Source organism: Pogona vitticeps, chromosome 1 (genome assembly GCF_051106095.1).
Source record: "Pogona vitticeps strain Pit_001003342236 chromosome 1, PviZW2.1, whole genome shotgun sequence".
NCBI lineage: Eukaryota > Metazoa > Chordata > Lepidosauria > Squamata > Agamidae > Pogona > Pogona vitticeps.
Genome location: NC_135783.1, coordinates 289,482,367 through 289,494,848, shown reverse-complemented (window position 1 = coordinate 289,494,848; position 12,482 = coordinate 289,482,367). Strand labels below are relative to the sequence as shown.

Genomic DNA, 12,482 nt, shown 5'->3' with positions numbered 1-12,482 from the left:
CATGGCATGTAGCAACAGTCACAATCAACAAGTCTAGATTTGTATTCCTCGCATGCTATTTTTGTCATTGTTTTAAATTTTGCAGCCATGCTCATGAGAATGTAATCTTTTATAATCTAAACATGGAAAAGGATCTGTGGGATTGTTCTGCTAACTCCGTCTCAAACCTGATTCTGTCCTGGGCACATTTCCTTTCCATCAACCCACTGGCATGGACACCTGCAGAGGGAAAATCTATACATGTACCCAGGAGTGTGGTTATTGCTGTACACACTGATAAAAGTGGGGCCAGCGGCATAAGCCTAGTAATCCCTTTTCTCTACAGAGATTCTATAGAATTCTAACCCAAGGCGAAGGGTTAGAATTCTTGTAGCACCGTATTTACCACTTAGGTATCTCTGAAATAGATCCTATTAAACACCACTGAACAGTATGCCACACTTTCACTACTGGATATTAAATTTTTTAAAATACCAGCTTTTTTCCTGTCAATATTCCGAATCAAGTTAAATTCAATGAATTCCTTTCAGCTGGATATTCAAAATGCAATGCATCTGTTGCTTAACAGCAGAGGGCAGCGCAGGATAGGACTTGCTTCCACATTAAACTTCCATCTTGTGACTTCTGTGAATATTCTTATGTGTAACAATAAATGCTGTACCTCAATGGCTAAAACCCCAATGGCAAGAGCTCCTGCCAGGTACACGTACGTCTCAAAGGAGTTAAGTATGACGGTGTAGCACCCCTGGAAAGGAAGGAAGCAACCATGAGGATAACAATTTCATTCAAAGGCAAAATGTTCTAAGGCTCCTTTTTTTTTGATGAGGCACAAAGAGACTCAGTGACAGAGTCCTGTCTAGGACTAAATCTCATTGAGAAAGGGCAGCCCATTCCTTCGGGACACAGAGTGGAACAGCTAGCCAGCTAGCACAAGCCACTGCCAAGGCTGCCAGGGAAAGTACTGGAGCTGCATGCAAAGCACATGGTATTGCCAAGCAGGCTGGTTTGGAAACATCCTTTCTGCTTATAATAAAGATTATTTGACCTCAGTTCTAGACATGAGTCTAGCCAGCTCACTTTACAACAGGGAACAATTCAGTATCAGCTGGTATGTATGCTTCTCAAATATAGTCCTCAAGTGAGGCCGTATCATCTCAGCTTCAAACTTATAATATTATAGAACCCACCAGTGGAATAAAAAAGTTTCACTTCTCAAGGTCTCTCTGGGGTGTCAAGGGGCTTCTGTCTACCATACTTTGTTCCCTCCATCAGCTGACGTTACTTGTACAGGTAAAAGTCCCATTTCTCTCTTCTTCTTACCTGCCGATTTTGATACATTTCCTTTCCTTGGAGACAGTCTTCTTTGCTGAGGATTGCTCCATCACGGGACTGGAGCTCCCGTCGACAACAAGCTTCAGGCACTACCTCGCGTGAATGCAGGAGATGGAAACGTGGGGCAGCTTCAAAATCTTCGGGACCGTTGACACCACAGCAGCCAAACTAGCATACATGAAAGCAAATCAGAGAGTCACTACAGTTTTCCAGAAGCACTGGAGGCAACATGGAATCCTTGAAGAAAACATGAACTTGAGGAAGGAGAATACCTGGAGTTGATAGATTTGACGATGATAAACCAGCCAGCTAAATAGATATGACTGTGGCAAACTAGCTGCATTCGGCAAATATTCAAGTTGGAAATTTAATACAAAATTCTGTATCTTTCCAAAATTTTCCAGCCTTTGTCTTTTTGAATAAGGAAAGTGTGTTTCTTGTCCTTATAGCAAAGATAGCCTGAAAATGTATGTGTGTGTAATATGCTGAAATCCTTCGTTACGAAAGTGGAATCAGTAACTGTCCAGAGCTGCTGTTTCTTCTTTGTGATTTAGAGACACAAAATAATTATGCAAAAGGAGCAAATATAGCCAGATTTATTCATTTTGAATCATTTATAGTGACAAAACTCAGATTGTTCTGGCACAGAATGTGGTGCAGAACACGGCTGAACTCTCTATTTTATTATTGTTGTTTAGGTGGAACAATTTCCATAAGTGAGAGATAAATAAAAGGGGAGATTGGTGGTAGGGGTGGACTTTATAACCACTTTTATAATATACAGTTGGTAAGACTTCTCTGGCAGTTAATACTTTGTCTCAAGCAGGAGCAGTGTCTGCCCGAGTTCTTTTCCTGGCCTACAACTCCCAGAATCCCCAAGCATGAATATCAAATGAGATTTAGTCAAACAGAATAAGGCTTTGGCACTTAGGCCTTCCTTATTCTGATGCCTCTCTTGCACAGACAATTGTAATGTAAAGAACAGCATAATCAAACAGTGATTCTATTCTGTCATCATTAAGGAATTGAGAATATTGAAATAGTTAGAAATGAAACTCTTCACTAAATTGCTGGGTAAGTATTAAGATCAGCTCTCTATCTTCTTAATTAATTTATGCTTAAACTGAAAGCCATAAGAATCAATTGAATCATCGTTAGATTGTGACAAACAAGGACCACAGGTAAATTCATCCTGATCCATTCAGGGCATGGGATCGGGCTTCTGCTTGCATATTCATAGCTGGGCGAGAGAAGAGTCCTCTGTTTTTGATTCAGCAATCCACCTAGTTTCAAGATTTGCCCATGCAGCCTAATTAAAGAAAACAGAATCAGCAAAGAGCTATGGATTCACCCTACTTCCCCACCACTGTGGATGGAAGTCAGTGGATCAGGTAGTAATCAATTTCCAAGTTGTTTTGCTTTGTTTAAATTTAAGCCCTGGCTAAAATAGGCTGAAATCCTCATGCTTAGCATAGTTTGCCACACTAGAGTAGGCTTAGTGGGGATTGGGCGAATCAATTCCTCCATAGGCTCCATTGATTCACATAGGCCTACTCTGATTGCAACTTTCTTTAGCGTAGTAAAGCAGGGCCATTGAATCAACAGAACTTACAGAGGTAGTGACTCACTAAATCCCCACTGATTCAATGGGCCTACTCTAATGTGACTTACTACACCAAGCAACAGAAATTCAACCACTGTGTTTCTTCTCTCTGGTTTGGGAGCCATTACACTGTATCCAGTCTCTGTTGTACCAAGATGCCAATATCGTATCTGCAACCAGTTGATAAGAGTTCTTCAGCAGTAACATTTCTCCTTAATCTCACTAGCATAACATGTTTCTGGCCACACTAACTAGAGGATTCTAGGATTTAAAATGCAAATATTGATTTTTAAAAGTTCTGAGCAGGCTTTATAAGTTTAGGGGACTGTGTGGGCCCACCTTTTTAGGGGCTGCAGTCTTTCCTGGTCCTGAAATCTTGCCACTGGCTATGCTAGCAAGGGGAGTGTAAAAACCTACTGCCACTGCTAAAGTCTTTACCACCATCACCAAAATCCTGGGGATTCTGCTTGGAAGCAGGGAAGGTGGCAAGTGTGCACCTTAATGACCAGAATGTGTACACTCCCAGTGGTTTTCTGTGAGCTCAGTTCTGCTTGAGAACAAGTCACACACCATCTACATCTTGTTTTTCCCCAGCACAATTGTGAGGATTTCTGTAGCAGTGGTGGTGGTGTGGCCTTGGATGTTGGTGGTTGGAGCTGGCATATAGATAGCCAGGGGAACAACACATATCTTCCCTAAAAGTCATCACTGTAAGTGATAATTTGTTGTGTTCTGTGACAATCAATACAGTGGTGCCTCGACTTACAAATGTCCCTACTTACAACTATTTTGAGTTACGACCAGCTCCGGCTGCAAAATTTTGCTTTGACTTGCAGCCAGAGCTTCCAGTTATGAACAGAAAAAGGCAGGGGAAAAAGATGGGAAATTCAAATTTCTAACTGTAGGTTGTGACGAGGCTGCTTCGTTGTAGCTCTTTCACCCCAGCAGTTAGAGAGTGTGCAGTCGAAGAAGGCTGCCTGGTAAGGTAAAGTGCTGTTTTCTGCTTTTAAAAAACTGTTCTAGGTGTTTTTGAAGCACGGTTTTGGATGGGGGGGGTTATGTTTCTGTGCTGTGATGAGTTTTGGAGGGTTTGTTTTTTGGGGGGGTTTTCCATCCTCATTTCCGATGGGTCTTGGGGGGGGTTGGTTGCTTTTTGGAGTGTTTTTCCCCATTTCCAATGGGTCTTGGGGGGTTTGTTTGTTTGTTTTGTTCCCCCCCCCATTTCCGATGGGTCTCGGGGGCGGGGTTGGTAGCTTTTTTTAGTCTCCCCCATTTCCAATGGGTCTTGCATGCTTCCCTTGCTTTTTCTTTAGTCCTCTTTGCATTTCCGAACTGCCCCTTTGTTTTCTGTGCATTTCTGAACTGCTCCATTTCCAGCGAGTCTTGCAGTGATTTTTGGGTGTGTGTGTGATTTTTTTCTTTCACCCAGAACAGATTAATTGCATTTCAATGCATTTCAATGGGAAATGGTGCTTTGACTAACGATCATTTCGACTTATGCCCATCTTCCAGAACTGAGGCACCACTGTACATAGGTTAAATACAGCCTATGTCTAGAAGACTGCTGGCTGTCTTGTGATTTTACTTATGAACAAATGCAGAAAAAGAAAGATACTGGAATTCATAAAAGTTATGAAGACAAATCATCCTCTGTCTGACAGAGATAGACTTCAGAACATTACACTGCCAAGTTTCTGTTGCTGATTTCTCATACTTGGCTGTCCAGCAACACAATTCAAAAAGGCCACTGGGGGGGGGGGGAACAGCAGTAAAAACACATTTTGGGCACTACAAATTTACCTTTACTATGCAAGCAATTGTGCATCTTGGAGACAGAAGGCCTTATAGTCATAAACATTAGTCTGGTTGTTTCCATTAATAAAGTATATTGTAATGAATGGCTTACAGTAGAGAGATATTGAAACAGTTCTTCGCTAAGTTGGACTCTGTTCTAGAATTTGATCTTTCATTCTGTTGCATAAAAATTCATGGTAGGTCAATGGTTATGTTTACTTCATTTATTTCTATGCAATTCTTTATCTAGAATGGTTCCCAATGTGGTTTACAAGGACAAAGAAACAATAAGATCTTGATTTAAAAAAAGGCATTATGTAGTAAAATCCAGCAATTAAAAGAAGCTGTTATAATAGAATATGGAAATTTAGGACACCCACATTTTTTTAAAAAAAATACTTTATGTGAAAAGAACCAGAGAAACCTCTTACAAAAGACAATTCAGATGATGGTTTCTGCCCCACTTACTCCCCTGCTGCAGTCTTTTATTCTATTTGTGAGAAAGGTTACATGCCATTTTTATAGTATTTGCACACCATGCACTGTGTTTAACAACAATTAAAAACAGCCATAAAATACAATAACATTACAGAGCAACAGTAGTACAATAAAATGAAGCACAATAAAATATTATGTACTTGCATCCTTTCAGTGACAAAGCAAGGCCCCTTTTCAAAATTTACATAAAATACCACGCCGTGGAATTTACTAAACATGACTGTAGGCTTACGCTGATGTTGAGCTAATTCTAAATACCCAAATAAGGAGGAAGGCTCACTGAACACAGAGGTATTTACTTCTGAGTAAACATCCACAGGATTGTTCCTGTTCCTGCTAATAACTGGAATCAAACTGAAAAAATACACCACCTTAATCAATGTAAATTTCAGTTGGATACTGCTGCAAGTAAAGAAGTCAGTGGGGGCACTTTCTGTCCTGAACTGAGCCCTGCAAGTGGTGCAGACACCAAATGCCTATGTTGGCTTCTTATCTTATGGCAATTCACAACTCAGACTTAGTATATTGTTGGGCTTACACTAGTGGACACATGTTAACAGGATTCTGGCTCCTAATTCCACTTTTAGCCTACTCTGCTAATTTCAGTTCTTTGGTCAAAACTGGTCGTGTTTTAATTACAGCACTTGATTTACAAGTGATCCTTCTTTTTTTCAATGAACAGTAGCTTCTCAGGGTATTATAAATAGTAAAATAATAATTACTTACTGTAATCATGACAGAATTCCAGGTAGAAGAAAAGACATCAGATTCATTGTTCCCTTGGTAGTGCTTTTTCAGCTCCTTAGTAAAAAACTCTCTGGTCAACTGCAACACAGCATGAAACAAAATGACAGTTAATTCAAACCAGTCCTACACAATTCAGGAATACAGTGGGGTCTTTGAGTCACTTCATCCTCATATGCTGCCCTAGTAGGTATGGCTGGAAGGGACCTTTCCCGGCGGGGTGACTGTCAATCAATCCAGCAGTATGCAATTGTTCCCTACTTGCCTCTGGTTTTAAAGAGAGTCACGCCTCTCTGCTTAAGTGTCTTTCCCCCTCTCTTTCTAGTCAGCAGCCAATCAGTGAGTGTGCTGTTAGAGTGCAGTCTGCAGAAGTCTGCTGGACAAACTGTAAGTTTGTTGAAGAATGTTACTGCAAGCAGTCAATTTTGTACAAATACTTGTGGTTTTCTTTAATTTATTCAACTGTCTATGACATCTATGTTGGCTTGGGCATGTCATGAGAATGGCTGATGGTCAGATTCCAAAAGATCTCCTGTATGGAGAATTAGTGCAGGGAAATCGCCCCAGAGGGAGACCACCGCTGTGATACAAGGATATCTGCAAGCGGGATCTGAAAGCCTTAGGAATGGACCTCAACAGATGGAAAACCTTGATGTCTGAGCGTTCAGCCTGGAGGCAGGTGGTGAAGCATGGCCTGTCCCAATTTGAAGAGACACTTGTTCAGCAGGCCAAAGCAAAGAGGCAGTCTTGAAACCAGCAAAATCAGGGAGCTGGACAGGGGACAGATTGTATTTGTCTTCAGTGTGGAAGGAATTGTCACTCTTGAACTGGCCTTCTCAGCCACACTAGACTCTCTTCCAGGACCTCCATACAGAGCATGTTACCATAGTCTCTCGAGACTGAAGGATGCCTACTACTACTATTCAATTGTGAGTAAATGAAACCTTTTATTTCTTTTCCTTTTCCTACTGTCTCAGAGTTATTGAGACTGTAAGTGCTAATTGATAGGAAAACAAGTGGTGGCCTGCTTTGAGAAGACTTAAAGCTAATTCTGTTCTATAGGTCCCTGCACTTCTGCTGCGCAACTAGAGATTTTTAACAAAAATTAAAACACTGTAACATGGCAAGCAGTACACATATATGCAGGCTGCACTACCTCATAGGCATCCTTCAGTCTCGAGAGACTATGATAACATGCTCTGAATCGAGGAGTGTCCTCTCCAGAGCATGAAGCCCGGGTAAGGTAATATGGAGGATAGGCTGTTATCCAAGCAGCAAATCCCCCCTCTCCACATTGCTGAAATGGTCCAATGGAAAGGCAAGAGCCAATACAACTGGTTCCAGCAATGTCGCAGGAGTTGGCAGAACGACACATGCTGCCTTCGGGACTCCAGCTCCGGATTTTGCCTCGAGGCTGCACTAACACACTTGATATATTAATTTTACAAGATGGGCTAACATTTGAGAGGCAGGTACTCATTGATTACCGTATTTTTCCATGTATAAGACAATTCTTTTCTCTAAAGTATGTAGATTAAAAATTTAGGGTTTTCTTATACACGGAAGTAAGGAGGGAGGAGGGATCAAAGTGCTTCGATCCCTGCTTTCCCCTATACTTTTTGCAAAGAAAGCAGAGGGGGAAAACACTTTCTTGCGAGGAAACTGGAGGGGGAAAGCACTTTTCTTGCAAGAAAGTGCTTTCTTGCAAGGAAAGTGCTTTCCCACTCCACTTTCTTTTGAAGAAAGAAAGTGGAGGGGAAAAGCAGGAAAGAAAGTGGAGAAAAGGGGAACGAAAGGGAAAAGCAGGAATCGCTTTGATGAATCACTTTGATGATTCCTGCTTTCCCCCTCCACTTTCTTCTAAGAAAGAAATTCTGGGTTAGAAAAATGGGGACGTCTTATATGTCTTATACTGTACGTATGTGGGGGCATATTATACACAGAAAAATATGGAACTACACTTTTCAGATATAAGATGGGGGGAAATGAAGTAACATACATGGCCATGCTTCATGTTTCCTGAAAGTTTACTCAGCATACCTGTTCACTAAAAATAGGGGGTTGAGGAGAGACATGGTGCACCTCTCTTCCCCCCCAAAAATTCCTTGGTGTACTGTCTATCATATGTAGTTTGGGCTGAGAAAGACCTTGGGATGAAACACTGGGGATTCTAGAACAAGTTCAGAGGAGGGAGACAAGGGACTGGTCCAAGCCCTATGGGAAAAGACTGAAAGAAGTGGGCATGATTAGCCTTCAGAAATCTCTATCATATCTCCCCTCAGTTTAGCGTGAGGGGAGATATGAGAGCCCTTTTCAAATACATGAAAAGTTGTCATACAGAAGAGAAGCAGGATCTGTTCTCAATTATCCCAGCGTACAGGACAGGTAATAATGGGCTCAAGTTACAGGATGCCAGATATCAGTTAAATAGCAGGAAAAAAATATCCTAACTGTTAGAGCAATATAACAATGGAACAAATTAACTTGGTAAGTGTGGGTGGTCCAGGGCTGGAGGCATTCAACAGAAAATTAGATAATCATCTGCCATAGTGGTTCTCAATCATTTTTCACTTGTGTAATCTTTGGCAGTCCACTACCCTTCATATTAGCAAAATGTTTGTAATTAATATGGTTGCTGGACTCACAGGACTGACTGAGGTGGCCACTTATATATATATATACTGGTAGAACTGCAACAGCACTCAAATGTTGGTGAAGCAGAGAGTGAAACCTGATCCTGTGAGCGATGCACTGCAAAGTATGTGCACTGTAGGGGCATGTCCACAACACATTGTTTAGGGAGGGACTCTCCACTATTAACCAAATTAATAAAGTGAGGGAATGGGGCTTTCCTTGAAGTTAAATCATGAAAAAAACCCACTCCACCAGTTGTTGTAACATTCAATTGATTTTATAACTTTTGACATGTACTGTATCTTGCCTTACACCGTTGATGTGCCTTTTCCTGCCATTATTTGGTTTTTTTGCGTACTCCTAAATGTCCTGGTTTGTATCCCTGGGGGTACACATACCCCAGGTCGGGAATCATTGATCTCTCAGATATAGTTTGATTAGAATTGCTACACTGAGTGAGGGGGACCTCAATGTCCTTACAGGCCCCTTCCAGTTCCATTATTCAGATTCTCTTCTATGATTCTAATAGACTGGATGAGCTACTTCCTCGAATCAACATGGAGCAGCTTCTTCGGTTCCAGGAGACTCTCCATGACTTACTACATAAAATTATGGGAACAAACTGCCCTTTTAAAATTGAATTCAACAGCTCTTCTCTTGTTTAAATTCTTTGCTGAGTTTTCACTACTTAACTACCCCAGGCAAGATGAAATAGAGATGTACTCAGTGTACTTCTCTTACTTTCTTTTTTTAAAAAAACCTTTCCACTAAAGAGGACCAAGTTCTAAGTTAAAATGTTAAGGCATTAAAGAAAATTCATTTTCTAGCCAACTTTTAAATAGATGAATACCATTAAATGGGATCCAGAAGGTGGATTCTACTTAAGGATAAATAGAGAAAATATAGGGATATAACCACATGCATCTGCCATTGGAATAATCAATTCTGGCAAAATGGATTCCCTTTTCACTAGGCACGACATGCTCCCATGTCCCTCACATCTTCACCAGCAGGTTGGGAATAGAGATTGGATATCTGTATTCATCTCCTGGGAAAGATAAATACAAATACAGGTGGCAGGGTGGATTGGATCCTTCTGCCAGAACTGGGCTGTCCACTTATTACTTGCAGCATGGCGTGCGCGACCATCACTGTTAGCGCCGCACCATTTGTGGAAGTAGCCCAGCTAGGGGTTTTCCCACTTCCCTGTGATGCTGACGAGGAGGTGGGATAATGAGTCTCCCTACTCAGCTGTAAATGTTGACAGCCCGGTTCTAGGGGAAGGGTCCAATCGGACCGGTTACCTGTGGTGGCTATATTCGCATTCATCTTCCCTGGGAGATGAATATGAATATTAGTTTGAAGACTGCCCCCATCCCAGATTATATTGAAGGGTGTGCAGAAGGGAGGAAAGGAAAGGAAAAGAAAGTCCTCTTGCACAAGTGGATTTATAAACTGCAATTCTGTACATAATATCCAATGGAGCTGTACTGTGAAATGTTTGTGTTTGAAATTCCCACTTAACAACACACATCACAAATAAAAGCAAAACAAACAAGAAACCAACAACTATAAAAATATCCAGGTGATCATTAAACCCTGACAGTGATATCATGACTGTCCTCTCCACTGCCTCTCTAGCTTTAAGGCCAGTGACATTTTTAAAATGCAGATGTATGGTGCTGACATCTGAAAGATACAGCCTCTCACGTCTTTGTCTTCTATAGTTGTTTACAACAATGGCACTTACTGAATGCTTCCATGCATTAAATTAAACTATGCATAAATCAAACATTTATCCATTTAAAAAGATCAAAGATTGATCTACTTAAAAAAAACCTAATGAAACTATTTCAAATTGTGTTATAAAAAGAAGGTTAAAGGAGAGCATCTTAGCCACCTGCAAATCTATAAACATTAAATCTGTCAAACCTCCACATTACCCACATGATTTAATAAGGTCGCCCTCTTTGGCCACTGCCAGAACAAGCCTTCCAGAACTCTCTTAGTCACATCAGGGGTATAACACAATACATTTCAACAAATACAAGACATTTCTGTAACATGCCTTTAGCTAAAAGCAATAAATAGAACTTACAGCCACCTAGAGTGATCGCATAGACCAGATAGACGGGGTACAAATCAAATAGATAAATAAATAAAATAAATAGACTACTTCTTAGAGTTAACACATTTTCAGTAAACACTGGATGTCATTTTACTTTCTATATGGCTTGGGCCCTGGATACCTGAAGGACCGCCTCCTTCCATATGAACCTACCCGGCAGTTAAGATCTAGCCAGGGGGCCCTTTTGAAAGAGCCGTCCCTTAAGGAGGTAAGAGGAATGGCTTATAGACAAAGGGCCTTTTCGGCAGCTGCCCCCAGACTATGGAATGCCCTCCCGACTGAGATTCGTCTGGCGCCGACGCTGATGACATTTCGGCGCCAGGTCAAAACCTTCCTATTCCAGAAGGCTTTTAATTGAAATAATATTAGCTGTGGGTCTGATGGCAATTTTAATTGTATTTTAATTGTATTTTAATTATTTTATCTTTTACTGTGTTGAATTTTAATTATTGTAAGCCACCCAGAGACCTCTGGGTAGTGTGGGCAGCATATAAATTGAATAAATAAATAAATAAATAAATATATTATTTGCTTTATTAGTAAAATCAATGGAACTTTTGCAGACCTCACAGGATTTGCAGACAACTTATTAAAGCTACACCAGGAACAACTTCAGTATAAAAAAGCTGTGTTAACCGTTGGTGGAAATGCTTATTAGTCGGTGTGGATAGGAATGTTCCCAGGGGAAATAAACACCCACCATCAGGGACTTTCAGGTTAGAAGGTGTCCTCACACATGCTCAAGCATTGTGTTTCCTTTCCTGTGTTTTGCATAATTTACCCAAGCAGGCTCTCATCCTGCAGAGGCAGCTGCCCAGACTTCTTTTTTTATTGATGTTTGTCTGCTTCCTAAGTGCAGACTTTGAAACTAATATTACAGTTGGTAATAGTCCCAGTTGGCTTCCTTTGACCAGCTCTGGAACAAAAGATTCATTTGAATATAAAGTGAAACCTTTATTTTGACAGCACGGTCCCCAAAGGAAATGTTTGAGGTTTGTGTTTGTGATTTTTTATGAGATCTGTCCTGAAATAAAACCCAGTGCTGGGACTGTGCTTACATGCCAGAAAAATAAACCATATTCCCTTTTAAGAGTATAACATTTTGCTTTGTTCCAAATAGCTAGACAATGATGGAAAACAGAGTTAACAACTTAGTCACATCACTCATTTTTAGCTTAAACAGAATCTTGAAAAAGAAAGCAGTCCAGAACCAGGCCTACTGGGCTGGAGCTGTTTCTCTCCATTATTTAAATCTAGAGGGAGTTTGACTAAGGAGGTTTCTATATCTGCCTTAATGCACAGGCTACACGGATGCCTTGCCCCTCTTGGATGCTCATCTGAACTTGGTGAATGCATCAGAGAAGCTGTTGTTTCCTCATGGCTACAAGCCCCATTCTTCACCTCTTCCTCCTTTCCTCTCTTCCCCACCACAAACCCTGTTCTTCTTCCTGAAACAAAAACCTGCTGAAAGTTTCAGGTGGTTTTAAGTTCACTAAAAGATCTGGTACCCAGAAGATCCCACAAATAAAAGATGAACCTCCCCAAAGACCATAAAATGAAAAGAAACCAAAAGTCTTTGTGCATCCCTCACACTTGGTCATCAATATGTGGATAGCATGACTCCACAGCCCTATTTATTTATTTATTTTATTTTATTTAACGTATATGCTGACCACACTACCCGAAGGTCTAGTATTATGTTCCAACTATATGTGAGATAAACACTCAAGCTGTCCCTCCCTCACTCTT

The 12,482-nt window shown here is 40.8% G+C and overlaps 1 protein-coding gene across 1 annotated transcript in view; it reads right to left on the bottom strand.

Annotated features, from left to right (window-relative positions):
• Nucleotides 1–12,482, bottom strand: part of TSPAN18 (tetraspanin 18) — a 220,830-nt gene that overhangs the window by 4,632 nt on the left and 203,716 nt on the right. The window contains exons 7-9 of the mRNA XM_020798348.3: nucleotides 5,954–6,052; nucleotides 1,321–1,500; nucleotides 662–745 (exon numbers count right to left, since the gene is read on the bottom strand). Of these exons, the coding sequence (XP_020654007.1) occupies nucleotides 662–745; nucleotides 1,321–1,500; nucleotides 5,954–6,052 (363 nt within the window). The remainder of the gene's footprint in view (nucleotides 1–661; nucleotides 746–1,320; nucleotides 1,501–5,953; nucleotides 6,053–12,482) is intronic.